The sequence below is a fragment of the Vespa mandarinia genome, chromosome 4, assembly GCF_050613455.1.
Source record: "Vespa mandarinia isolate Hongniang chromosome 4, ASM5061345v1, whole genome shotgun sequence".
Taxonomy (NCBI): domain Eukaryota; kingdom Metazoa; phylum Arthropoda; class Insecta; order Hymenoptera; family Vespidae; genus Vespa; species Vespa mandarinia.
This window is the reverse complement of record NC_140813.1, coordinates 3,580,001-3,606,879: the sequence shown is the minus strand read 5'-3', so window position 1 is coordinate 3,606,879 and position 26,879 is coordinate 3,580,001. Positions and strand designations below refer to the sequence as shown.

General features: G+C 26.5%; 11 protein-coding genes across 18 annotated transcripts in view; 7 read left to right on the top strand and 4 right to left on the bottom strand.

Moving 5' to 3' along the window:
• Nucleotides 1-90: 90 nt before the first annotated feature.
• LOC118445858 (DNA polymerase beta) lies at nt 91-1,828 on the bottom strand. The gene is made up of 6 exons (XM_035875866.2): nt 1,617-1,828; nt 1,255-1,454; nt 1,028-1,188; nt 646-940; nt 387-582; nt 91-319 (listed from the first exon to the last, which is right to left on the bottom strand). The coding sequence occupies exons 1-6, from the start codon at nt 1,681-1,683 to the stop codon at nt 225-227; spliced, it is 1,014 nt and encodes a 337-aa protein (XP_035731759.1). The 5' UTR covers nt 1,684-1,828; the 3' UTR covers nt 91-224.
• Nucleotides 1,829-2,205: 377 nt separating this feature from the next.
• Mppe (Metallophosphoesterase) lies at nt 2,206-4,718 on the bottom strand. 3 transcript variants are annotated; one of them, XM_035875894.2, is made up of 7 exons: nt 4,491-4,718; nt 4,110-4,331; nt 3,783-3,945; nt 3,564-3,695; nt 3,334-3,468; nt 3,033-3,264; nt 2,206-2,927 (listed from the first exon to the last, which is right to left on the bottom strand). In XM_035875894.2, the coding sequence occupies exons 1-7, from the start codon at nt 4,505-4,507 to the stop codon at nt 2,737-2,739; spliced, it is 1,092 nt and encodes a 363-aa protein (XP_035731787.1). In that variant the 5' UTR covers nt 4,508-4,718; the 3' UTR covers nt 2,206-2,736. The 3 variants fall into 3 exon arrangements, with proteins under 3 accessions (XP_035731787.1, XP_085512517.1, XP_035731788.1); XM_085656391.1 differs by having other exon boundaries at nt 2,207-2,927; nt 4,110-4,384; XM_035875895.2 differs by having other exon boundaries at nt 2,207-2,927; nt 4,110-4,319.
• Nucleotides 4,719-4,836: 118 nt separating this feature from the next.
• Nucleotides 4,837-7,556, top strand: LOC118445912 (U3 small nucleolar RNA-associated protein 6 homolog). The gene is made up of 9 exons (XM_035876001.2): nt 4,837-5,049; nt 5,258-5,384; nt 5,487-5,627; nt 5,700-5,890; nt 5,973-6,197; nt 6,267-6,612; nt 6,696-6,866; nt 6,949-7,123; nt 7,216-7,556. The coding sequence occupies exons 1-9, from the start codon at nt 4,958-4,960 to the stop codon at nt 7,554-7,556; spliced, it is 1,809 nt and encodes a 602-aa protein (XP_035731894.1). The 5' UTR covers nt 4,837-4,957.
• An 82-nt stretch (nt 7,557-7,638) lies between these two features.
• LOC118445916 (tektin-B1) lies at nt 7,639-9,546 on the bottom strand. Its single transcript, XM_035876007.2, has 7 exons — nt 9,367-9,546; nt 9,132-9,294; nt 8,797-9,057; nt 8,507-8,677; nt 8,222-8,444; nt 7,930-8,153; nt 7,639-7,840 (listed from the first exon to the last, which is right to left on the bottom strand). The coding sequence occupies exons 1-7, from the start codon at nt 9,410-9,412 to the stop codon at nt 7,639-7,641; spliced, it is 1,290 nt and encodes a 429-aa protein (XP_035731900.2). The 5' UTR covers nt 9,413-9,546.
• A 290-nt stretch (nt 9,547-9,836) lies between these two features.
• On the top strand, nt 9,837-15,828 carry LOC118445918 (uncharacterized). Of its 3 annotated transcripts, none has more exons than XM_035876015.2 (5): nt 9,837-10,034; nt 14,066-14,548; nt 14,654-14,927; nt 15,125-15,455; nt 15,536-15,828. In XM_035876015.2, the coding sequence occupies exons 2-5, from the start codon at nt 14,093-14,095 to the stop codon at nt 15,561-15,563; spliced, it is 1,089 nt and encodes a 362-aa protein (XP_035731908.1). In that variant the 5' UTR covers nt 9,837-10,034; nt 14,066-14,092; the 3' UTR covers nt 15,564-15,828. The 3 variants fall into 3 exon arrangements, with proteins under 3 accessions (XP_035731908.1, XP_035731907.1, XP_085512956.1); XM_035876014.2 differs by having other exon boundaries at nt 9,839-10,034; nt 13,825-14,548; nt 15,536-15,825; XM_085656830.1 differs by having other exon boundaries at nt 9,839-10,034; nt 13,815-14,548; nt 15,536-15,825.
• A 512-nt stretch (nt 15,829-16,340) lies between these two features.
• On the bottom strand, nt 16,341-17,455 carry RpL38 (ribosomal protein L38). Its single transcript, XM_035876032.1, has 5 exons — nt 17,371-17,455; nt 17,179-17,213; nt 16,696-16,756; nt 16,495-16,617; nt 16,341-16,413 (listed from the first exon to the last, which is right to left on the bottom strand). Exons 2-5 carry the CDS (start codon nt 17,179-17,181, stop codon nt 16,373-16,375), a joined length of 228 nt encoding a protein of 75 aa, XP_035731925.1. The 5' UTR covers nt 17,182-17,213; nt 17,371-17,455; the 3' UTR covers nt 16,341-16,372.
• A 134-nt stretch (nt 17,456-17,589) lies between these two features.
• On the top strand, nt 17,590-19,310 carry Urod (uroporphyrinogen decarboxylase). Its single transcript, XM_035876018.2, has 7 exons — nt 17,590-17,727; nt 17,828-18,125; nt 18,192-18,350; nt 18,424-18,585; nt 18,664-18,801; nt 18,870-19,043; nt 19,124-19,310. The coding sequence occupies exons 2-7, from the start codon at nt 17,829-17,831 to the stop codon at nt 19,262-19,264; spliced, it is 1,071 nt and encodes a 356-aa protein (XP_035731911.1). The 5' UTR covers nt 17,590-17,727; nt 17,828; the 3' UTR covers nt 19,265-19,310.
• A 182-nt stretch (nt 19,311-19,492) lies between these two features.
• On the top strand, nt 19,493-21,259 carry LOC118445923 (BAG family molecular chaperone regulator 2). 3 transcript variants are annotated; one of them, XM_035876028.2, is made up of 4 exons: nt 19,502-19,628; nt 19,706-19,911; nt 20,567-20,682; nt 20,796-21,259. In XM_035876028.2, exons 2-4 carry the CDS (start codon nt 19,707-19,709, stop codon nt 21,027-21,029), a joined length of 555 nt encoding a protein of 184 aa, XP_035731921.1. In that variant the 5' UTR covers nt 19,502-19,628; nt 19,706; the 3' UTR covers nt 21,030-21,259. The 3 variants fall into 3 exon arrangements, with proteins under 3 accessions (XP_035731919.2, XP_035731921.1, XP_035731918.2); XM_035876026.2 differs by having other exon boundaries at nt 19,493-19,911; nt 20,570-20,682; XM_035876025.2 differs by having other exon boundaries at nt 19,507-19,911.
• Nucleotides 21,260-22,704: 1,445 nt separating this feature from the next.
• Nucleotides 22,705-25,698, top strand: nbs (nibrin). Of its 2 annotated transcripts, XM_035876002.2 has the most exons (9): nt 22,706-23,165; nt 23,239-23,372; nt 23,492-23,646; nt 23,727-23,886; nt 24,021-24,276; nt 24,344-24,481; nt 24,545-25,107; nt 25,184-25,255; nt 25,334-25,698. In XM_035876002.2, exons 1-9 carry the CDS (start codon nt 23,141-23,143, stop codon nt 25,370-25,372), a joined length of 1,542 nt encoding a protein of 513 aa, XP_035731895.2. In that variant the 5' UTR covers nt 22,706-23,140; the 3' UTR covers nt 25,373-25,698. The 2 variants fall into 2 exon arrangements, with proteins under 2 accessions (XP_035731897.2, XP_035731895.2); XM_035876004.2 differs by lacking the exon at nt 23,239-23,372 and having other exon boundaries at nt 22,705-23,165.
• Nucleotides 25,699-25,963: 265 nt separating this feature from the next.
• Tfb5 (transcription factor B5) lies at nt 25,964-26,472 on the top strand. Its single transcript, XM_035876033.2, has 2 exons — nt 25,964-26,142; nt 26,286-26,472. Exons 1-2 carry the CDS (start codon nt 26,108-26,110, stop codon nt 26,470-26,472), a joined length of 222 nt encoding a protein of 73 aa, XP_035731926.1. The 5' UTR covers nt 25,964-26,107.
• A 44-nt stretch (nt 26,473-26,516) lies between these two features.
• The window catches only part of LOC118445924 (zinc finger HIT domain-containing protein 1), a 760-nt gene continuing 397 nt past the window's right edge, over nt 26,517-26,879 (top strand). Inside the window, exons 1-2 of the mRNA XM_035876029.2 lie at nt 26,517-26,658; nt 26,775-26,879. The exon at nt 26,775-26,879 is cut by the window's right edge and continues 397 nt beyond it. Coding sequence (XP_035731922.1) covers nt 26,517-26,658; nt 26,775-26,879 — 247 coding nt within the window. The remainder of the gene's footprint in view (nt 26,659-26,774) is intronic.

The window sequence follows — 26,879 nt, the reverse complement described above, 5'->3', positions numbered from 1 at the left end:
TACAGTTTAATAAATAATAATACTTGGTTTTATTATAGTTACATGCTATTTTTACAAATAAATATCATTAATTTTATACGATTCTTGATTATTGATTCAAAAAGTATTTCCCTTTAGATTCAAAATTTAAGACTTATGTACATATTCGAACTTCTTACTATAAATATTAAAATATTAATGCATTGTTCAAAATAAATTTTGGCATATATATAGAATAAAAGAGTTTAAAGATTTCGATTCTTTGGTTCTTTATAAGGAAGTCCCAATATTTTAAAAATATCTTCTTCACATGTGATTTTTTCAGCTTCTCCTGGAACACCTAAAATAAAGATTGTCATTAAAATTTTGTTATTGCATACAATTTAAAAAATTTTATTTATAAGTACCTTCTGTTGTAAGTCGTTTTAATGTATATTCATTTAATGTGTATTTCTTCTCTAACGCATGAGCCCTAATATTTTTATTAAAAAGATCGCTGCCCGTATAATGAAGTATAGCGCAATAATATTGATCATATAGTACCAATCTTATATCCAGTCGTCTGAATAACTTACTTTTATCATTTGGTATACGACACACGCCCTATGAATAAAATTTTAAATTAAGAAATCATTACTAAACTTATCAAAATGAAAGGTTGTGTACCATAAATTTTGTTGGCCCAAGAGAAATTGTATCTGTAATTAACTGTTTTTTTTCAAGATATTCAACGATATTTTTAAGTATATCATTCTTCTTTTTCAATTCTTTTTCCTCAGAAATATAATTTGGATGAGTTATTAATACATCAATATCTCCACTTGCTTCTTTACCACGTCTATAACTTCCACATATAGTAATAATATATTCTTTATTCAATTCATAAATATATTTCTTTAATATTTGTTCGATTTCAGTTATTTCTGTTCTTGGTATTTTTTTCTCAAAATCATCAAAATACCTGGAAAAGAAAATGTAATTAATATTTTTCATAATAATGATAAATATCGATATAATAAATGACAATTGTAAAGTTTATCATTAATACTTTAAACCAAGTCTTTGGTGGTGATTTAATTTGTCTTGATGTTTTCTTAAATCGTTTAAACTTTTAATACCATCATCCACTAATTCTTTTGCTTTTGCAGGTCCAATACCAGAAACACGAGTTAAGAGATTGATTGCAACGTTATTATCATTCTTATTAATCTACAATAAAATGATGTTTAACATCAATATTAATGATATAATAGATATATATTGCAATTTATTTACTTCTTCCAATTTGCGTAGTTTTCCAGTTTTAAGAAATTCATCTATTTTTTTAGCAATTTTTTCTCCAATTCCTGGCAATTTTCTAGCTTCTTCCCCGCTCTTGACTCTGTCGGTTAAAGTACTTAAACTACCGACTGCTTTACGATAAGCATTGTATTTGTAAATATTCTTACTAACATTTTTTTCATAATTTGCCAGTTCTATAAATAAATTATATGATATATATACGTATTTAGATTTTTGTGTAGCTTATATGTATTTGCAATAAAAATATCTGGTTATTAAATATATATATATATATATATATACACATATACATATATATATATGTATTTTATATAAATGCACGAATTAATATTTACCCATTAGAAAATCACATAAATCTTGGTTAGGGTTTCCTGCATTATCAGGTGCTTTTCTTTTCCCCATTTTATTTATAGAAATTTTACGTTATTAAAGCACATTAATTACTTGTAAAATGTATTACTATTAATAGTTTATAACTAATTAATTTTGATAAAATAATATACGAATTCAATAGCCGGCTTCATTATTACGTCAAATGTTTTCATTCATATGCGCATTCATTATGCGCATTCATTATGCGCAGACGCATATAATTTAATGTAATCTATATATATATACGTATATATTAAATTTTTATAATCGGAGAATTAATAATAAAAGAATGCGTACAATAAATATAGGAAATAAAAATAAAAATTTTTTAAATGTTAATAAAAAAATATAATAAATGAAACAATATGTTTATCTTATAATTGAAAAAAAAATGATTACACAGCTAACATTGAAAGTTAACATACATATTTATTTAACTCTTTCTAATTATAAATTATAAATAATGAGAAAGAACGAGAGAAATAATCGTATACGTATACATAGCATAGACATAGGATTATTATAATTTCATTAAAACGCAAAAATAAACAGATTCGTAATTGTTTAAATAATAACTTTGCTATAAATGAAACAAATCACAATTAAGATTTCTTAGGTAATTTCTTAAAATTTACATCCTTATATATATGTGTGTCCAATTTATGATTATTGAATTTTTATTGAATATTTAAATATAATTTTATATACAGTAACACTCCTTAAATTGTTTATATAAGAAAAATATTAATCGATATAATTTTCTTGGCATTGTGTAAGCTTTGTACTAGTGTTACACAAGTACATAATAACGAACGTGCATAACACTGATACAGGCACGTATGTATATTTATATTATATAATAAAGGAACTTTGAGAAACCCTTGATAGATACATTAAATAAAATTAAAATTTTCATCGTTGATTATTAGAATAAAGCGAAATATTAATATATAATATTAATAATATTTTTGATTTCGATGAAATTTTGTTTAAAATATTCAATGGATAATAGAACAATCACATTATTTGGACGGATTACTGTCACTAAATAAATACTAATCAAATTCTTAACATCAACATCTTTTACGATTTACTGTACTGTGAAATGGTGGGTATACGATTGTATGTTGTATAAGTTTTAGAGCAATGACTGCATATACAAGAACATAATAATAACAAAACCATTACTATTATAATAAAAATATATGTCTTCAGCTGCAGAAACCTATTTGGTAACCATAGAATTGTAAATTCTACAATTTTTTCTTGAGTATCTATAATAAGAATAAAGTATATATATATATATATATATACACACACTAGAAATAGTTCATTATGTAATAAAATTAAAAATACTATTATTATTTTTGTTTTTATACCAATATATGCAATTCCATAACCCATATTTTGAGCACCCATTCTATAAGAGCATGTTGGTATTTGAACTTCATGGATATCACCTACATCCATTCTTAACTGATACAAAGGTGTTTCATGAGGTGGGAGAATCCAAACTTCGCTTAATTGATCCGTGGCTGTATCCAAACTAATATGTAATGCTTTATGTTCATGCGCAGTAAAAATAATTTGCGGAGATAATTCTTTGATAATCTACAAGAAAATAAATTAATAAAAAACATCATATATCGTTCTTACTTATAAACATATTTATAGACATACATTTTGTACAAAACTTCCTGGCAAAAATAACAATGGCATATGACTCAGTACAACATTGGTTGTATTTCTTTCTGTATAATCATTAAGAAATGCATCTTTAGGAGCTTCTGGCATAAAATGAGTCAATCTATTTATCTGCACAAAAAAATACATATATACATATATATTAGAACATAAAATGAATCTTATAAAAATCAAAAGATTTAAAATCTGTTATCTAGATATATTACCTTAAAAAATGTAACACGTTTATAAACTAATACGTCAGGCTGACTGTATGCATAATGAAATCTGTTATGAATATTTGTGGAGACTTTATCTTCTTCTCCCCCAATATCATTGTCACCAGGTAAATAGATTTTCTAATTGATATTAAGTAAATTAGACAAAATATTAATTATACTGACATGAAATAGATCATTTAAAAATCATTTTTTAAAACTATATACCATGATATTGTCAGGAGTTTGAAATATAGAGTCCAACCTCTTTTTATATTGATTAAATTTTTCTACATTAGCAATATGTCCTTCATCCATGAGATCTCCAAGAAATACTATCACATGTGGTTGAGAGTACCTTAAAGCTCTTGAAAAGGTTTTCTCTAAGTACCTGTAAATAATACACTGTGGAACAAAACTGAGATCAATTTTTACATTCCATTAAATGTTTTACAAAAGAAAATATATCTTCTGTAGTTCCTCATAATATATATTTAAGTTAAGAAGAAGTTAAAAAAATTTATAATAAATGATTCATTTTTATATTATACTTACCTATCGCTATCCCATCTCGCTAACCACGAACCCATATAATTCTCATTTTTCTCTCCTAATATTTGTGGATCTGCCACAAGAAGTACTTTAACACAGTCTTTACAGTCTCTTAAAGCCCACTTAAATTTTTGTATTTCATACACAAAATATTCATTATAAATTATAGTGGCTAATATAATAGTACCAATGCAAATCATTTTATGTTTTAACCTAATTAATAAACTTTCATTATTTCGTTATGATATGTTGGTCAACTTATATAATAAACAAGAAATCTATAAGTAATATTAAAGTTCCTTACAATCAAAAATATAAAATTCAATATTTAATCTCCTTTATCAAATGTATTAGAAGCAATAAAAATGCAACTCGTATAATTACCTATTTCGCCTGAACATTTTTGAAAATAATGACTATTCAATATTTTAATACTGATATTATAAAATTAACCAATTTCCAATATTGTCATATCGTTGTAAATTCGAATAATTGTTTAAGTGTATTTAATATTTTTAAGAATTATCATTACAGAATAATACAAACTACATCGTCATACATAAGTACAATCTCTCACGACCTCTTTTACGATAGAATTAACAGGGATTACGAATTAAAGTATGAAAGAATTGCTTATAACTTATAGTTTGCATTTTCAATTTCAGATGGCGTAGTATTAGAGTTTCATTTTTTTTACTATGAGTACGTATGTATTATTTTCTGTATAGTCGTTGGATTTAGTTCCTTTCACATGGTTGAGAAAAGTAGTATTGCTTATATAGCACGTTATAATTTAATATTTATAATAATATAAGTTTTATATTTAAGTATATAAATAAAAACAGGTCAGAATGGCAGAATTTGTAGAAAAACGATGTGAGGATATGATTCCTGAATTGGAACAAATGGAAAGAATAAAACTTTTTGATAAAAATGAAATTCGGTATGTTATGATACACATTGATACTAAATTATCGTTTTGTCTATAAAAATACAAATAAAATTTAATCTATATAATATTAATATTAGCATTAATTTTACAACAACAATTTTATAACCTTTACAACATTTAATTTTAATTTTATAACCTTTACAACAACACTGCTTTTGATAATACCTTTAATAATAAATTTTATTTATTATTCCATCAGAGGTATAGCAAAAAAGCTTAAAGAATTTGAATATAAAGTTCAGCGACATACAAAATGTAAAGAAGACTATTTACGATATATTCAATATGAAATGGATCTCTTGAAGCTTATTAAACAACGTAGAGATGTAAATGATCTTTATATTTTTTTTTCTTTTTATGATATTGAATACAATTATATAATTTTTAATATATTTTAATCAAATATATATCTTTCTGTTATTTATTAGAAATTTGGTATTACTCATAAAAAATCTGATATTGATTATGCAATTGCGAATAAAGTTAATCATTTATACAAAGAAGCTATATTTAAGTTCCAAGATGATATTAGATTTTGGATTGCATATATAAAATTTTGTAAACATGTGGTAAGTTTATATATTGTAAATAAATTTGAAATTGATTAAATTCAATAATTGTAATACAATTATTTGTTTTAGCGTTTTCAAAGTAGTGTCAGTCGTATGATAGGTAAAATGTTACAAGTACATCAAGATAAGCCAAAATGTTGGCACATCGCAGCACAATGGGAAATTGAAGAAAATAATAATAGACAAACTGCTCGTCAATTTCTTCTTCGTGGTTTACATATTCATCCAAATTCGCAATTATTATTTATTGATACTTTTAGGTAAATAAAAATTAATATGAATTTATTATGAATTTATATGAATGCCATTTTAGATAAGAGTAATATTTTATGTTTCTTGCAGATTAGAATTGGGTGAAACATTAAACAATACTGAAGATAATGAAAATAAAACACAAAGCACTTCATCTGGAGTAGATGATGAAAATGACATGCCTTTACCATTAAAAAGAGCTTATATTGTATATAAAGAAGCGAGCAAATGTGTAGAAGATATCAAGTTTATTATAGAATTACTGAATATTACAAAAGAATACAAGGCAGAAAAATTACAGAAGAAAATTGTTAGGTAAATTTTACTTCATATATAGGTAATAACTTAAAATTAAATTTATTTCATTGTATTTATATATTTTAGCGATATGATCCAACAATACGCACATGAACCCTTAATGTGGGATACAATGGCACGCCGTGAATTGGAAGGTCTAGTACAACCGTTTGTATCTGATGAATCAATAATGGAAGTTAATTCATCTGAGCAATCTTCTTTAAGAGATCGTATAACTTCTTGTAATAAAGTTTATCAAACGGCTGTAAAAAAAATTAAAACAGAAGAAATGTGGTCTCTTTATATAGAATGCTTATTAGAAATAAATCACGATACAGGAAGTCTTCCAAATTTTAAGAAAAAATTATTAAAAAATACTTTAGGACAGGCACATCAAGCTAAGAAATTGAAAGAAAAATATTATTTACATTGGGTGTGTATAAATAAAAAGTTTGAATAATTATATAATTCAAAAGAAAGTTCATATTTGAGCAATAATAAATTATTTTATTCTAGATTGATATGTTGAGTAACGACAAAAAAGATGAAAATGCACAAAAGAAATTAGAAAAAATTCTTTCCTCTGCTACTGAAATTATTCCAAATAGTGTTAGTCTTTGGCATGTTAGATTAAGACATTTATTAGTTACAAGACAGGAAGAGGAAGCTACTTCTGTATTCGTAAAAGTAATATCTTTATATTTATTTTTTAAATATTTCTAGTAGAACGGAATAAAGAAAATATCTTCAACTTCTTACTTTTGCACAGGCAACAGAAATTCTTGGTGAGAAGTCATTACCTTTATGGAGAATGAAACTTTTACATACACAAGCTATAAATCCTGATAAAACTGAAGAAATTTTTCAAGCTGCAGTTCAAGAACATCCTAACATTTCTAAAGATATGAAGCCTAGTTATATCGAATGGCTAGTTTTAACCAAAAGTATCTATCAAAAAGTTTTATTTCTTATAATTTAGATTTCAAACATCATAATAATTATATATGTATATATATTATTAAATATGTTATTTTAGGTATTCAAATCGCTCGGAAAATGTACGATAGTCTTTGTTTACAACCACCAATGTGTCTTGAATTACACAAAAAAATGGCAGAATTAGAACTTATTCAACCAGAAGTTGTATTAAAATATGCAAGACGTCCTCATGAAATGGCGGCTTTACAATTTGGTAAAAATAATACTAAGGTTTGGATAGATTATATCATATTTGAAATGAAACATGGAGATCCGAAAAAAATTGGAGAGATACACAGACGAGCAGTTAAAACTTTAGAAGCACCTTTGACCGATACTTTCATTTCTGAATATGCTTTAATTAAAGCTAATCCTGATTCAATAAATTCAGTTTCATGAAATATTAGATATATAAAAATCCACACTTGTATGTATTTTATATTTCACTGATTCATAAATAATCAGCATGTGAGATTAAAATTTATGATTCCAGTGGTATCTCTTTCTCCATACGAGTCAGTACAATATTACGATCTGTTTCGTTAGGTAATTTTGTCCTATCGCCAGTTTTTAATGTTGATCTCATATCTAAGCACATGATATCTGTTGAAAGTGAGTGCTGTTTATCTTCTAAATTTTTATCAACTCGTAGAAGCAAAGATTCTAGACCATTATATGTTGCTCTATAAAAAAAAGAAGTAAGAAGCAAATTATAAAAACAGACACTACAAGATATATTCATGAATAATAAAATATTTACATAAATACGTACTTCGCGTTTTCAATTGCTTTAGCTAACTCATTTTCTGTTTTTCTCAGATGTAAAACTTCATTTCTTAAACCCGTTTGTGCTTCATCTTCGCACGATTCAAAACCGGGTCGATAGCTACGATTTTCTAATCTTGTTTCGGCACATTTTATTGCATCTGTTTTATGTAAAAATTCATCTTCTAATCGTACAATTTCTTTCTGTAAATTTTCCATTTCTTTATGCATCTGTAATATTGATATAAAATTTATGTTTATTTTTAAATATGAAAAAATGTATATATTGAATCATATACCTTCAATTTCTGCCATTCAAGTTCGTTTCTAGCTTTTTGAGTTTGATATATACGTTTTCTTAAGGCAAAGTCAGTAACATCTTGTTGAGCTTTTATATCATTGTTTGCACGTTCGCGCATAACTTGCATACCTTCCCGAAAACTATATACATCACTTAATTCATTGTCAGCCAAAATTTTTAAATTATTGCAATATTCTGTCCAACCTTCATAAGATATCTCACTATAATACAATGAATATATATTTAGTATACAAGACATTTATCAATTTTATAATAAACTTACTTTTTTAATCTTTTTAAAGCATTCGGTTTATAACTAATATTAGCACAAGTACGATCCAATTCAAGATTTTCTTTATCAATCCTAGTGGTTTCATTCTTATCTTCGATATCTAAACTTATTTTAAATTTAACTTCTTCCAAACAATTTAATTTTTCCCACGCGGCTTGCACCCTGTTGGAAATGCATAAAAATAATTTTTAGTCTACTACTCTGTAGTCTACCTTCATATATATATATATATATATATATATATATATAGTATAATATAATAAAAATAAATACACATTTACTTATCGGTCAAAAAAGTTTTAACATTTTCGATAACACAGAGTTCTTTTTTCAATTCTGTATCAGCCTCATCGTAAGTAAGCTCCGTTCCTCGACGGCAATCTCTCATTGAAATACATTCTGCAGTAATTTGTAGAGGATAATTTAATGTATCTATTTCTCTTTCCGTGTTTGCTTTCTCATCTTTTAAAAGATGTATTTCAGAGAGTAATCTTTCTAATAAATGTTCAAATAATTCTTCCCATTTAGAGAGTTCTGTTATCCTATTGATAATAAATCATTACATTTAATTATTATATCTAAACAATATGTATCATTTTTCAAAAATAATATTCACCTATCTGCCAGTCGGACATTATTCATATATGTATTCCATTCTGTTTTAATTCTTGTTTCGGATCGAGTGATCCTTCCTGAATTACGTAATTCAAATGCATCAGATGTTCTACTTCCTACACTTTGCTGAAGTTCCCATTGCTTAGCATACCAATCGGGTAATCCTTTTTAAATAAATCACCTTCAGTTTATTTAAATTTATTATATTATACCTGAATATTATTATCGATACATACCTATATGTGGTATTGGTTTTTCATAAACAGTCACAGATTTAGCCATTATAAAGAGAATTTATTTTCTAATTCAGTCGAACTACTGATATGAGAATTCAATGAACGAGGACAAACATAAGAAATCGAAAAAATCGTTAGTGAGAAAGATTCAACATGAGATGGTTGCCACGGCAATTGATAAATGCTTCTTGATTGTTGTTTATTAAAAGGAATTCATTTCTTCTATCATCAATAGATTAAAAATAATGCATATGATATTTCCTTGATCGAAGAACTCGTTAATTAAATATATTTATATTTTTTTTCAATTGCACATATTTCTCTGTATTAAATATGTTATACATATCTATTAGAGCAGAAATGTGAAATTTGAAATTGGCGCCATTATATGAAAACCTTGCTAATTGCTTTTGTTAACGTTGACAGCGCTCTATCGCGGAAATAATTAGAATTAATCGGATTCGCGAAAGCGAAAAGCAAGTGTACGCGTAATGCACTAATCTGTATCATAGTGTTTTCTATGTTCCATCAAGTTTTGTGATAATAATATTATGTGCTTTTATAATTATAAACAAGTCGTATGATAGAAGAAAAAGAAGAATATATATTAACATTGACAATATACAATCATACTCAGCTTCGTATAATAGGATTGGAAGATTAACAAGGCAGGTAGAAAGAGGATCTTAAATGAATAAGGAGAGAAATCTCTTCTTGTGATCAACCGGTTTAATAGTCGTAAATTGATATATAGACAATATGGTGACAATCAAATAGGCATACAATACAGTTTACTTTTGTAAATTGTAATCAATCAATTAATATGGTTTAACAAATATGATGAAGAAATAGTAATATATCGAAATATAAATTAATAAAGATCTTATTGCAAGTAATATAATAAATATAAAAAAGAAAACAAAAAAAATACGTATTAACAATTTTATATAGTATTTTATGTAATAAGAATTTACATGAATCAACATATAAGAAATATGAAACAGAACTCTTGCATCGGGCCTTGATGTCTCGGAAACAAATGATACGCATCTCTTCGCGCTACATTATTTACGTACATATAGATATATATATATATATATATATATATATATATATATACATACATATATATATATATGTATATATATACTATTATCCTTATCGTTCGTGCACTCTTATACAATAAGAGATTCGAAACAGTAGCGGTGGGGGGAAATAGAAATGAAAATTTAATAAGATTTGAACAGATTTAGATTGGATTCAATTAATTATTTTATTATAAACAATCAAATGAACCGTTATATCTTGTAATATTTATTACGAAAAATTAACAACATTACGAAAATCTTTCTACGGAGAATCTAAATTTATTTATATATATATATATATATATATATATATATATTTTTTTTTTTGTTTTCTCTTCCTCTTTATATATTTATTATAATATTCGATATATTACTGATCGGCCTATGTGAAAAGTCGCATATTGCGCATGTATTTAATAAATTCACAAAGTGGGCCCGAAACGTTTAGATCAAATATACCGATCAAAATATCATTGATCCAAATAATCTGTAAACTATTAAATCTCGTTTTTTATTGGTTGAATAAGATTTGTCCAGTGTTTAATTGGTGTTTGACATGTGCTTGTGCCAAAGAAATAAGGACACAGTGTAGTTTTTTACGTGTCTAACAATATTTCCTTTTCACCCCTCTGGCCTTCTTCTACTCCACCCTCTGACCCCCTAAAGAGTGTTATGGATCTTTGATAGGAATTTCACTAGTAATGGATTAACTTGGAATATCTGTACATCCATCCGCACAAGGTCAACTATTCATTTCCTTCTATCAAACTATTTTATAATCCTTTTGGGTATGTTGACTCCTCTAACGTTTTCTTCTTCAATTATTTCGTGAGTTTCTTTTTCCTTATAAAATAAGGGGTCTCAAGTTGTTCCATAAAAATTATCATCGTTGGTTTTGTTTGATGTTTACTGTAAAGTAGCTTATATACATATATATGATATGAGATGACTAGATCAAATCATTCCAATATTTGTTATTGTATACAATAGTTATAACGATCTATTATTTGATCCATTATTCATATATGTGTATATAAACATTTATCGGAAAATCTATATTTATGCGAAATCGTCCGAGTGTGCTTAATGCGATCAATCAGTTATAGAATAGTCCATTTCTAAAGAATCCTTTAGGAATAAATTCTAGAAACAACTTGACAAAAATATTATTTGTGAGAATCTCTACGAGAGTAATTTGAATTTTATAACATCTTTTCGATCTATCGTAATTCATTCCGTGACTAAAAAAACAACCAGCAAAAATATCAGGTTACTATAACCCGTCCAATGGTAGTCTTTAAAATCCTTATGTAGTTTACAGTTCCATAAACCATATACTTTATAATGATAAGATTTGGATCGTAGTTCTCTCTCTCTCTCTCTCTCTCTCTCTCTCTCTCTCTCGCTCGCTCGCTCGCTCGCTCTTTCTCTTTCTTTCTATGTTCCTTGCACCTTGATAAATTTAACACAAGGGACGAAAAAATGGTGTAGATTTGGATCATTGTTTTTCGTATGGAGTAACTTCGTATATATGCTGCGTATGTAACGTCACATCTGCCAACTCAGGTTTTAATGGAATTCTTTAGTTACGGACTCTATTATTGTATCCATCAATAGAGAACGACTTTTCTAAGAATATACTAGTATAATTAGAGAGATCCATAAGCTTTTGTTTAGCTTTGAATAAACTCAATCAATTGTTTATCTTTCTGTAGTTATTTAATGGTAGATTTTTCCATTTTAAATATTATATATATATATATATATATGTATATATGTATATATGTATATATGTATATATTCAGGGGGAGTTTCAATAGGTAAAAATTAAATCGTTCTTTTTCTGATTTACTATTATATATATGTTACGTTAAAGTTACGTAATGTAAATAAAATTATGTAATTAATAGCATTGTAAAATTATAAATCAATGGTTTATCATCATCGGTCTATAGTATATCAGTTATAATACTTCAGTAGTTATAATGAAAATCCCCTAGACAAAGAAAAGGGCAATTGGGACTGTTTTTGTTCAAATCTTTGGTCTAAATTTCTTACATCATTGTGAATGATGCCTTTAAAAGTTGTGTGCTATATTTAAATAATTAATATTTAATATTAATCCAATATTCCTTATGATCGATCAAGTTTTTCTAATTGCACAGTCAATATAATATTGAATAACAACACATTGGGAACTCTTAATTTGTTTATAGAAATCTTTAGATTCGTTAAATTAGTTAATTATTATTTGATTGGTCAGTTTTTAATATTAATTTTTATAAGTTTTTAATATTAATCGGTATTGGTGATATCTTGATTGACTTGTTTCTTGAACTACATATTAACGAAACAATATATAGTACTTGGTTATTATTAACAATATTATATAAATAACTTATATCATGTACATAATTAATTGAAGTTCAAAGAATATTCCTCATATAATCGTAGATCGTTGCAAATGAAATCAATAAAAATCATCAATCGAACTATATATGGCATTTATTAAAATGACAAAAGTTTATATTTTCTAATAATATATATTTGATCATTCCTACATATGATGGTTAAACCGATGAATTGCTGATTTCACTTTGCGATCAGTATCTTCCATTGAATGTTAACATTATATATGAAAGCTTGTGGGGGATCTTATGTATGTGTGATGTGAGTGACCGAACTCAATGTGTAGAAGGAACAATGAAAGGAGGATATAAAATGAATATCACCGTGAATACACGTTGAACGTGGTGGCCTTTTTGTAATTCTGCATTGAGACATCAGCTTTCGCTTATAATTTAATAAGGATTTATCCAATTTTATAGCCCATCGTAATAACACTGAATTTATAATATTTATTTCCGATGTAGTTATAATCTCTAATAAAAATGAAACAATGATAAAACTATATGTTAATAATATATAATTTATTGTATTAAAATTATTTTGATGGATACGCATACGTACACGATATACATTATTGTATAGAAGAAAAAGAAGAGAAAAAAAAAATAAAAGAATTCGTTTGCATAATAACGTGAATTCCTTTTGCGAAGGTTTTCTATTGTAGATATATATATATATCAAATATCTGAATCCAATGTGATATTTATGATCCAGGTGCGAACACGGAAAAGTTTGAAATGATTGTATATATAGCCAACCAGTAACATCGTAATAATATAAAATTTAATTTGAATGTTGCGTTTGTCAAATTAAACAAAATATGCAGATATTTCCCCCCTCACCCCCCTTAATATTTGACGTCAATAAAAGTATATTCATTTTATATCGTTCTATTCTCTCATATTTATGATAAATTTCGTGTAAAGGATATCTTCGTGAAATTTTCTTCAGTGATAAATAGGTAACGGGATCGAGTCTCGTGGTGCAGCAGCGTGTAGTGTGGTGGTAGTAGTGATAGCGGCGGCGGCGGCGGCGGTGGCGGCGGCAGCAACGGCGGTGGCAACGGTGGCGGTGGAGTTGGTGATGGTGGTAGTGGTGAAAGAAAAGGGCGGTAAAGCATAGTAAAGCATTCTGGCGCGCATAGAACGTTAAAAAAAATATAATATCTATCTCAAAATCGTGACCAGACGGTAATTTTCCAGTCTGTATTAAATTGTCGACGGATTAGTATGCGAAGACTCAGCATGCGAACAAAACGCAGGAAGTCCGAGAGAAACAGTGAGAGCGAAACTGAAGAAAATGGCGTCCAGTCACAGAAACGTAACGATATATCCGATAGCATGATTAATGCCGATGAAAATCATAAGAAGGATAAGGAAAAGGAATCCGACGAAAATGAGGATCAGAGTCCGCAATTGAATCGAAAGTCGAGCGGAAAAAAGCGTCTTTCTCGGGGGCGTCAAAGTGAAGAACAAAAAACAACGCCAATAGCAAATAACAAACAAACATCGAAATCGAAGAAACAACTGGAAGATGCGGATGAAATGAATAGCGTTGAGCAAGAAAATGGTAATGTAACAAGGCGGGGAGCAAACAAAAGACGTAAAAAGGACGAAGTGAAAACAGATCAAAAGACATCTCCTACGTCTAGCCGCGGTGCAGCAGCCGGTGAAGAAGAGTATGAGGTAATAGTTTATAGCAATGGCGTGCCGGTCGATTCCCGCCTAACGTATATAATTTCGAAGATTATACCTCCTTTCTGTATATTCACATTATAGTTCGATTTCCAGGTCGATAAGATCGTTGGTCATCGTACCATCAAAGGCAGACGACAATTTCTGGTAAGATGGAAAGGATACGGAGAGGATTCAGATACCTGGGAACAGGAAAAAGATTTGAATTGTCCTAAACTTATCGAAGATTTTCTAACGGAAGATGCTGAAACTGAAGAAACAATATCAGAAAAATCTGCTAAACCAATTAAAATCAAATCACCAAAAACAGACAAGAAAAAAGAAATGAAAAAATCTAAACATAATAAAAGACAATCCAATTTATCAGAAGGTTTGCTTTATTCTCTTCATTTCTATATATATTTATGTAATAAATACCATTAATTATAATTATACACATACACATACATATATACTATAAATTTTTTTTCTTTTTTTATTAATGTGTCTATGTATATAATAGTGTATGTATTTTTTATTATGAAATAGTTATATTATTTTTTTTTTCTTTTTTTTTTTTTTTTATAGAAGAGGAGAATGAATCTGATAGTGCAATTAAAAATGACGAGAGTCAAAAGGAGTTCGAAGTTGATAAAATAATAGAAGTACATTTCAAAAAAAATAAAAAGAAAGAATTCCTTATTCGTTGGAAAGGATTTACTGCTGCAGATGACACTTGGGAGCCAGAAGAAAATTTAAATTGTCCTGATCTTATAACTAAATTTATGGAAAAAGTAGAAAAGGCAAAAACTACAGATATGCGAGAACTAAGAACAAATCCTACTCATACAAAACGTTACACATTATCAACACATGATTCAGGCAGAAGACTCTCACGTCGACATATGGACAAACAAAGGTAGACTTATTTTGTATTTTTTGTTTTTGTTTTTTTTTCTCCTATTTTTTTCTGATTATATGTGAAATAATTTTTTACAGAGCTACGTATCACGAGTGCTATGAATGAAGAAGTTATAAATTGATTAAAATTTTCTCACTATTTTTGTTGTTTTCTTTTTTTTTTTTCTTTTTTTTTTTTTTTTTTTTTTTTCCAAGAATTTATATATCACCCAGAAAAAAGAATAAAATTGACACTTCTTATTGTAGCAAAAGTTACAGTATACATTTTTTATCTTTATAGTTCTTTAGAAGAACTATGTTATTACTAGAGGAGCAAAAATAATAATATTAGGTCGTTATAAATGTTTTATAACTAATTTGTATGCAATTCTTGTTTTGAAATTAATATTGGAAATATATTAAGTTTATTTTTTCATACACCTTTTCACATATAAATAATAACAATTTTTTATCAATTGTAGACAAAATAAAGAAACACTTTATATATTTCAACGAGTTAAGTACTGTGAAATACATAATGATAAATATTTTAATGTCACCCAGAAATATCTTAGAATTTTAAGTGATTGAATTGTATTATTCATTTTATGAATATCTGATATTCAAAAAATATTCATGTATAAAATAATATTAAAAATTTAAGAGAGAAATTAATGTGAATTAAGCTATACAAATAAGTTTATATAATTAGAAACAAGCTTCCAGACCTTCAGAAATATTAATTAGTAGTATTCGTTTTTCCTTTTTTTCTTTTCTAGAATAATCCTACGTACATAATATTGAAAAGAAAAAAAGTATAATTTTTTAAAGCAAATTGATAAAATAAATTGCTTTTGTGAAAAAGAAAAGAAACTCGAGTAAAGGAAATCAATAAATTTACATATTTATGAACACAATGATACTTTATTGAATCATTTACATACGTTCACTTCTCTTCACTTCCTTTACTTGTAAGCCTAAAATAAATATTTAAAATGTCAAAAAATTTCTTTATTTTAAAATAATAAGTTTGATACTCTCTTAAAATTATATTGTACCTGGAGGCAAAGATTGTTTTAATTTCTCTGCTTTTTCTTTGTCTGTAATTACGAGCGTATATAGGAATCTTGAGCAACGAACTTTGAATTTAACATTGTCTGCATTCTTTTTAATTTTCACCGCTATTGAAAAAAAGAACGATTAAGTATTAAAATTTTGTCTATAGAGAATCTCTTAAAGCAAGTGTCATTAATGCTTACATTTAGCATCTTTCCTCCTTGCCTTCAGAAGGAAGTCCTTGATTTCTTTGATTTCACGTGGCTATAAAAAATGGCATGACGTGTTATATGTAAAGTTAATGAAATGTAACACTTTAATTAGTATTAAAGAATCCTTTAAAAGTTCCATATAAAAAAGATAAACATGAAAATTAATGGTATCAGCAATTAATTTTATTGCATGATAACACTACGAACAAAGTATAATTTCTTTTTTAATACTTAATCTCTATAGATTATTAGAAAATTTTTGAAAATAATGTTACGTAAAATGGCAAATGTTATTTTTCAGATGAATATCATGTTTAATTAGAGTTAGTAAACAATCAATTAGTTCATGGTCACTTCTATAAGACCTAATTGGTATTATTAAAAAAAAGCCATTAGTTGGCCCGTTCGTTGCTATTCTTTTTTTTATCGTCTAAATATTGAAAGATAACACCATTAATATTAATAAAAACTTACCATTATGAATGTTATTAGTATTTGATCAGGAACTCCTAAAACATCAGAAAAAATAACCTAGTTAAAAAACATTGAAATGATATTTCCACGACACACAATTATATTTTTCTATATATATTAATATTAACAAATCAAAAGGATTTCTTTTTTAAACACAGATTTGACAATATTTTAATCGAATATGCGGCTTACCGTGATGCAATTATACCGGAAAAAGGAAATATCCAGAATAGCAGTTAGTAGTCACGGATTCAGAGTAAATGCACTGCAACGCACTCTACAAGAAAACAAATTTACTCTCTATCATTTTTATGAAAAGAAAACAAGCTCTGTCGGTAAAAATCAAAAATGTGTAAGCCTACATATATATATATATATATATATATATATATATAGATGCAATATCTTACGTGTAAAACGTGATGAAGCTATAGTTCTTTACGTTTAAATTGATTGTTGGAGAACAAAACCAGTTAATAATTTTTATAACATTTTTGAACAATATAAATTATTTTTTACTTTTATACAAAATTTAACTATATCATTAAGGTAAATTAAAGCACATACACGTCATTAATCATAATATGATCACACACAAACTTCAGACAATTTAATTCACAAGTTTACATAAAAATATTTGTGCCTATAGTATGACAGAGCACAATTTTCCTACTTTACAAAATGATCGAATTCTCAAAACAATTCGTGGCGAATCAGTAGATAAAGTTCCTGTATGGATTATGAGACAAGCAGGACGTTATCTTCCAGAATTTCAAGAAGTTCGTGCTAAGCATGATTTCTTTGACATTTGTCAAAATCCATCATTAGCATGTGAAGTAACGTTACAGCCTATTAAACGCTTTGATCTAGATGCAAGCATTATATTTTCTGATATTTTAACAATTCCACAAGCAATGGGTTTGACAGTTGAAATGGTTCCGAAAGTTGTAAGTAGTTTATATAGTATTAGTTCAAGTATATATTCTTATAAAAATTTTAATGCGATTATATAGGGTCCAGTTTTACCTCAACCCTTAAATGATCCATCAGATTTATCAAGATTAGTAAAACCTGAAGTAGAAAAAGATTTGAAATATGTTGGAGATGCAATAACATTAACTCGTCATAAGCTAGAAGGAAAGGTCCCGCTTATAGGATTTACTGGAGCACCCGTTAATATTATTTATATTTGTCTCAAACAATATATATTAACACCAATATGCAATAATCATCATATAATTTTAGTGGACATTGATGGGTTATATGATTCAAGGCGGTGGTAGTTCTACAATGGCTAAACCACGCATTTGGCTCTACAAATATCCAAATGAGTCACATCAATTGTTAAAACTCATTACTGATGTAGTAATAGATTATTTGGTGATGCAAGTTAAAGCTGGTGCTCAGGTTATAATTAACTTTTTATTTAATTGTAATTATTATATAATATGCGAGTATTCATTAACATTCAATATTATATTGTAGTTATTACAAGTTTTTGAAAGTAATGGAGATTATCTTAATGATGAACTATTTTCCAAATATTCTCTTCCATATCTTATAAAAATTAGTAATGAGGTAAAGGCAAAATTGAAAGAACAAAATGTTACGCAAGTACCAATGGTAAAATTTATTTTCTTTAAACATTTTTTTAATATTTCAACAATTACAACACCAACATTTTTTTGTAGATTGTTTTTCCTAAAGGTGCAACAATGAATTCTTTAGAAATGCTTGCAAAAGAACAATGCTATGACGTAATAGGTCTAGATTGGACTGTAGATCTAGTGGAAGCAAGAAATCGATTGGGAACTAATGTTACTTTACAAGGAAATATGGACCCATGTGCATTATTTACCACTGCAGTAATTATTAAAAACTTTTATTTCATTAAAAAAAAAAAAAGAAACGGATTTGCGTATATATAAGTATTTTTTATTACTAGGATAATGTTAATCATAGAGCTCAAGAAATGGTAAATGTAATTGGTAAAAGTAGATATATAGCAAATTTGGGTCATGGCATTTTACCAGATACGCCGATCTCTTCAGTCGAAGCTTTTATAAAAGGTGTTCATGAAGTATAAATATATGTGGGATAATGCAATGATGAATATGTATAATATATATGTACATAAAGAAAATACAATATATACAATATATAATGTATTTTTTAATAAATTCGTATATCATTTAGTTATTATATTTTCTTAAAAAAAAAAAAACGATCAAATTGAATAGTATCAGTGAGAAATTATCGTAAGTTTAAATATCCCGCCGAACATATCTATATAGCCAATCATAATGTCACGTGCTTTTTACTTGTTCGAACAGGCCAAGTATAAAGTTGGCCACGATGATTATAGCTGCAGTTCTACATTCATCTTTTCGCATGTTGAAGTTCTGTCAGCAGTTTGTTTTATCCCTTCTATGAAACGTTTAACTGAAAAAGTAATTATTGTATTTGTAAAAACACATCAATATATTAAAAATTTATTGGAGGATTTATTTTTGAAAATTTTCGTTAGAATGGAGAGTTCTCATATTATCGAAAGTGTGGATTGTGATAGTACGACAAAACCGAAAGATAGGTTAGTTAATTTATTGGATCAAATAGAATTACATGTAGAACAACTTCGAAGAGATGCCTGGAGACTTGAAGAAGAGAAGGATACATTATTAAGTACTTTAGATACCATTAGAAACAACGAACTACTAGGTTCCTTGGAAGAACGTGAGTTTTTTAATTGATATCATAAGATCTGTCTATTCGAATATTCAAGTTGTATCTAGAAATCTCGTTGAAACGTTGCAAAGTTATATTATCAGTTCGTAGAAGTAATCATATCAAGTCATTCACGTTTCTTTTTTTTTTCTTTTCTCAAACACGATAACATTTTTGTTTTTAGATGTTTATATGATAGTGTCGATGTTTTAGATACGTTTTAATATAAATTTTTACATTTTTTCATTTAAAAATTATACTCTTCAACTCTATTAATTAAAATACCCAAGTCGAAAAAGTTCGAGAAAATCAATATATTTGATCAAGATAGTTTATTTAGTAATTATTAGTTTGAATTTCAATAATCTTTATAGTTTATATTAATTTATAAAAAATGCAAAAAGAAAACAACAACAGAATTATTCAAAAGATTTCATTATCATGGCTTTGCATTGTTTCAAAGAACAAATAGGTAATATATATGTTTAGGTTAAGTAATATATATACGTATATATATGTATATATATATATATATATATATAAATGATAATTGTAATTTTCAATTCATAAAATTGTTCATGCTGTGTATTATTTTTTTAAATGTTGTTAATTCATAAATATTTAGATTACATATTAATAGTAAGATCTTTATGCCCTTTTTAAGCAGCAGACAAAGATGACGTATTACGATATGCAGAAAGATTGTCTATGCGGTGTTTAACCGTAGATGTTTTAGTAAAGATACAACGTGATAATGTGCAGCAGGAGGCATTACATCAAGTATGTTTCATCATATATGTATATATTTTTTTTTTGTTATAACATAAAAAAAAATTTTTAACATACAAATTATATTATATCATTTATAGTAAAATATAATATGTGTGTTTCAGGTAAATGGTTTAATAGATAGTTTAATTGTTAATCTTCGTCAAGACCCTAGTGGAACTCGACAAAAATGTGCTGCATTTATGAATGCTTGTTCCTCTCAAGCGATAGGTCATTCGGACAAAAATTTTGAAACTGCTATCCTTGGATGTACTTTAGATGACCAAAAAAGAGTGAAGAAAAGATTGCAAGGTTTATTGGATTATATTGATAAAATGCACACCATTGAATTTCAGTAAAAGATCTATGGTATTATGTATATTGCGAATATATTGATTTATGCATTTTCGTAATATGTGTTTTTAGTAAAGTTCTGATATTGCATAAAATGAATATTAAAGAAGATGCTTAAGTAATCATTTACAATACATGTAATAAAAATATAATTTCTCTATGCATTTGCTATGAGTACGCGATGAACATTTCATGAGTTAAGCATCTTTATTTTTAATTGTTAAGAGAAGGTGAACTTATTACATTATGTACTATAAAAAACTGATTTTACGCAGCCTACGTTACAATGAATAGAATTGATGGTGTATATATTAATGTATGTGCACTAACTTTAAGATTGATATCAACAATTCCATTTGGTGTACAAGAATATTATTAACATATGTGATATGCAAAGAATTTTATAAAGAAATAATAGCACAGGCCGGAGCTTCCTTACCTGCAGCATAAATTATGAAATTATGATTATATATCATAATTACACATGTAAAAACTTAAATTAAAAAAAACAATATAAATATGATAAAATAAACACACAATATATTATATCATGTACTAAATTTTAGAAATCAAGAAGTGATTATATGTGTTTTATCTGATTTTAATATCTGTTAGTAATTAGAATATAATCAGAATTTACAGAAATTTTTTGTTTGATGTAGTTAAAAAAAAAAAAGAAAAAAAAAAAAAAAAATTAATTTTAATCATTTGTTTGCATATATACGAAAAGATTTTAGTTATGGAAAATTTTACGAAATATATTGTCATTTAATTTATTATATTTATTTTTAATTAAATCTTTTTATTGGATACTCGAGTACAATATCTCGGTTTTCCGATCATTACGAGTTCATAATATGAACTGCAATCGTGAGGTTAAATATTTTATATTGTTTTAACTTACACTTCGGCCTTTATATTTTTAAATTAGAAAATTTCCTATTTTATTTTTTGTATCATATTTTTTAAGACTTAATTATTTAATTGCCGCCCACGTGGTTTTTTCCGTTTCATTGTTGTTTTTTTTAAGTAAAATAAAATATAATAATTTTTTTAATAATTTTGTAGTAACAAATATGTACAATATATAAACAAATATATATATATATTGTCAGAAAATATAAATTCTTTACAACGTTTTAAATATTAAATATAAAAATAACGTCAAACAGATACGATTATAATTCGTCATTGATAAACAAGTTGAAAATATTATTGTTAGATGAATACTTTCCGACATTATATAATACACAATGCATGTTTATTATCACATGTATTATAACGAAATATAGAATTTATTTTAATTCCTATCCATTTGTATCCCGTATTATTATGATTGGAAAGTATATTTTTTTTTAATTACCTGTTTCAATTATTATTATTATAGAATACGTCATTTTTCGATTGAACAAGAATATACCTTAGATAGTTTTATTTAAGAAAAAAAAAAATATATAGTACATGTAAATATGCAAAGTATTACTTTTATTTTTTATTTATACAAAATAAATAAATTTATTGTTCTTTGATATGAATTTAAAATCGCGGTAAAAAAAAAAAAAAGCATTAGTTGCCATAGGATTATGTGTTCTAATACTAATATCACATTAATAACATGGACAAGATGCATCAATCAATGATTACTTTTATTTAAAGTTATGTTTTAATTAATCAACTTTAAAAAGTATGAAATAATCGTTACTTATAAAGAAAAACAAATAGCTTTAGCCGTGACATAATACGCGGGCATTTTTTACTATCGACAAAGGAGCGCGCAAATCTTTCGTAGTAAATACTTCTGATATTTTCGATATTTTTAATTATTTTTTATTACGTATCTCGATTACACATTTTCAAACGTCAATGGAATAGAATAACTTTTATAAGAATTATCAATGCGTATTTTTGCAGTTTTGTGACTGTACTATCAGTGTTTACATTTTAGTCATCGAATTATTGTCAATTGTTTGTGAAACTGTTCAAAGAGCCACCACAATATCTGCACGTGCGCAATAAAACAGTTTTGATACTCGTATGTCGGCAATAAATTTGTATGTGTTAGGTGTTTGAAATCAAGCAAAAGTATTATCAGAAAAATACATTAATTATTGTGAAAATGTGGTTATTAACAAGTCCTACTGGTAATATTATATATTTTAACCTATTACAATTATTTTTGATATAAATATGATAATTGATCAATCATGATTTTAGGAAAGCTCATATATTTTAAGCCGAATATTCCAGTGTCAATAGGTAGAAAGAAATGTGATATTATTCTATCACATGATACTTCCATTAGTAAATTTCATGCCTCTATTGTAGTTATTCCTCAAACAAAATATATGGTAATTCATGTTCGATTGAAATATTTTTCTAGAATAGTTGCACCGAATTTTTTTCTATTAATTTTTCTATCTTTTTTCTTATCTTTTTTCTTTTCTTTTCTTTTTTTTTCTTTTTTTAGATGGATGACCCTACAGCTTTATGCATACTTAAAGATGAAGGATCTAAATATGGAACTTTTATTTTTGAAAATGATACATTTAAAAAGGTGATAACAGATGTAAATTTAAAAGATAAAGATATAATAAGAATTGGCCTACAAGAAGAAATATTTAAGTAAATTTTTCATATTTTTCATCATATTTCTTATATTTGAGATCTTAAAATACTATTTTTATTATCATATTATTTGACAGAGTCACATATATACCTATAGTTACATTAACATCTGGATTGCAAGGTAGCGAAAAAGGCAAACTTCATGAAATTTTGGGATATATTGACGGTGTTATTGCAGCTCATTGGGAAAAGTTTTGTACACATTTAACGGTACTAAAACCAAAATTGACAGAGAAGGTTTGTAATAACATATTTTTCTTTCTTGAATATTTTTTATCTGATTTTTTATTTCATTTTATATGATACATTTGATATATATATATATAATATGTATGTTTGTATGTATGTATGTATATGTGTGTATGTTTTAGGTAGCTGTATCATTAGCAGCTGGTTTACCGATTGTTACTATGGATTATTGGAAAGCAGTAAAATCTGCTGTGGAAGAGAGCAATCCACTTCCTAAAACTGATAATTATATATCAGAGATAAGCGAGCAATACATTTCCAAAGGAATAGTTTCTCTTCGTCCAAATGATAAACGCAAAACATTATTTAGAAACTTGATATTTACCTTTTTTTATTTCAAACAATATGAGATGTATAAACCAATGATCACATTAGCAGGTAAACAATTAATTGCAATTTTTTTACATTTTTAATTAATGCTAATTCGTCCTTTAATATAATTTAGGTGGAAAGTCAGTTTTATTTAATTATAAAAAAAATAAACAGACTGTCAAATTGCAAAATAACTTCATTTTTGTACAATTATCTTATAGCGATGAAACTCAGTTGAAGGAAGATGTTACGCAAGAATATGATAATATATGTAAGTTGACTTTCTTTATAAAACAATTTATATTATTTATAAATTTTAATGAATAATTTTCAGGTAATACATTGAAAAGTTTAAAGCAAAGAATTATACCAGAATCTGAAATATCACTTGCTATTTTATATTGTTCTATTGAACGGTATTGTAATACTAAATATAATTTTGCAAGTATTTTCAAAAGACAAGAAAAGGTTAATTACAATTTACCTGAAACTCTTGTTATTGATACACAAGATCAAGAACTTTTAACAAAAGATGATTCTGCAATGGAAAAGAGATCTTGTCATAGAAAAGACAAAAATTATGTTGTGGAAACATTACAAATTGGCGATAGCGTTAATAGACAAAGTGATGTAGCTTCACAAAAAATGTTAGATAATGAGAAAGAATTAACTACTCATATGAGACCTACTACTTCTAAAAATCGATTTTCACCAGAAATTATTGAATCCGAAGAAAGTGATTCAAGTGATATTGTAGTCATTAAACAAGTAAAAGTTGTTAAAAATAAATCAACAGACATGCAAGGTACATCAAAAACAAAAGAAACACAAAAAGCAAAAGTCAAGGAAAATTTAGCTACTATTAATTTCTCAAATATTAAATGTTCAGAAAACAAAGTAAATATTTTATTTTATACGTGGTATAAAAAAGATTTTTTCTTTTTTAAAAATATTCAATATATATTTTTTATAGGATATCAAACAAAATTCTAATACGTCAAGCATATTAATACGTAAACATCCACCTGGGAAAACATTCCAAAAGGTTAGTGTATATATGTATATTACACATTTTGAAATTATTATATATTACTTAATTATATATTTTTATCGATTAATTTAGGCACATGTTAAAATACCTATTAAAAGAATGAGACTTTAGGTTATTACGAACAAAATGGAGCAAGTGAGAGTAATGGATTATTCTTTAATTTCTCTACAATTTTTTTTAGATAAACAAAGACTTTATAATAATTTTATTTACGTATAAATTAAAAGAAAATTAACTCTTACCTATTGAAATCCTTTACAGTCGTAAACTTTATCTTATTGTACTGCACAGATATTATACATTGTGCATATGAAATTTAAACAGAAAATGAACCTTAAATCATTGATCTGTAGAATAAGGATTTCTAGATAATAATTGATTGAGTTCGAGTCATTCATTATACGAATAAGAATAATTACAACCATATATCTAAAAACATTACAATGGGAAAGAGTTAATAATCAAATATTAATTGCGTTTCATTAAAAGATATTAATTTAATTTCATATGGTAAAATATTATTGTTAAAATATATTTAATAAAAATATTTTTTATAACGAAACAAATGTTTACTCTAATCAGAATCAGAAGTCTCATGTTTTGATTGAGTTCAAATTAGTTCATATTTCGCGCGTACGACATCTATCAAGATGGCGCTGGTGTTTACAAATTTTAAGGTAATGGCGATTGTCAATGATGGTATTATATATTCCATGACATACGTAGTAATCAAAGAAGCGTGGAACTGTGGTGTGTAATAGTGACACTTGTTGTGTACACGTAAATATTTTACAACAAATATAATTTTGATTTATCTTTATCTTTGAAATTTGTAAATATTAAGAAATGGTAAATGTTCTGAAAGGAATTCTTGTAGAATGGTACGTAAGTTTATGTAAAAGAAAAAGAAAAATAATATCCTATAACAATTATATATTTTTTTTTTAGATATTATTACTATCAATATATAATTTTACTGAATATTAAATAACATTGTATGTAAGTTAAACGTTTTTTTTTATAGTGATGCGGCTATGAAACAATTTCTTCTACATTTAGATGAAACGCTTGCTCTGGGAAGAAAATTTATAATTCAAGATCTGGACGAAAGACATTTATTTATTTCTATTGATATTTTAGAAATATTACAAGCAAAAGTGGATGATCTTATGGATCAAATATCATTCCCATTAGCTGAAAAAGGAATATAATTAATGTCAATAAAGAAAGAAAATTTTAAGAAATATTAATAAAAATGGCTGCAAGAGAATCAGGCAGAATAAAGGATGCTTATCAGAAAAGGGTCCTTGATGATGCAGCACGTAAACGTAGACAAAAGAAAGCGTTGGAAGCTTTGGAACAAGATAATTTTCATGATGATCCACACGCGGATTTAGGTGAATTTTTATATAATTTCTTATCTCAAGTTTTTATTATAAATTTGATTAATATAAGTTAATTCTAAAGGTATAACAACTTTATATCTTAAAATTGATGTAACATTGTTTTTCAGTAATGAGCAAAAAAGTACCAAAATTTCAGGAAACATTGGACAATAGAGGTGGTAGAAAAAAGAAGACTAGATCGGCGGAATATTATAAGCAACGTTTTCGTAAAA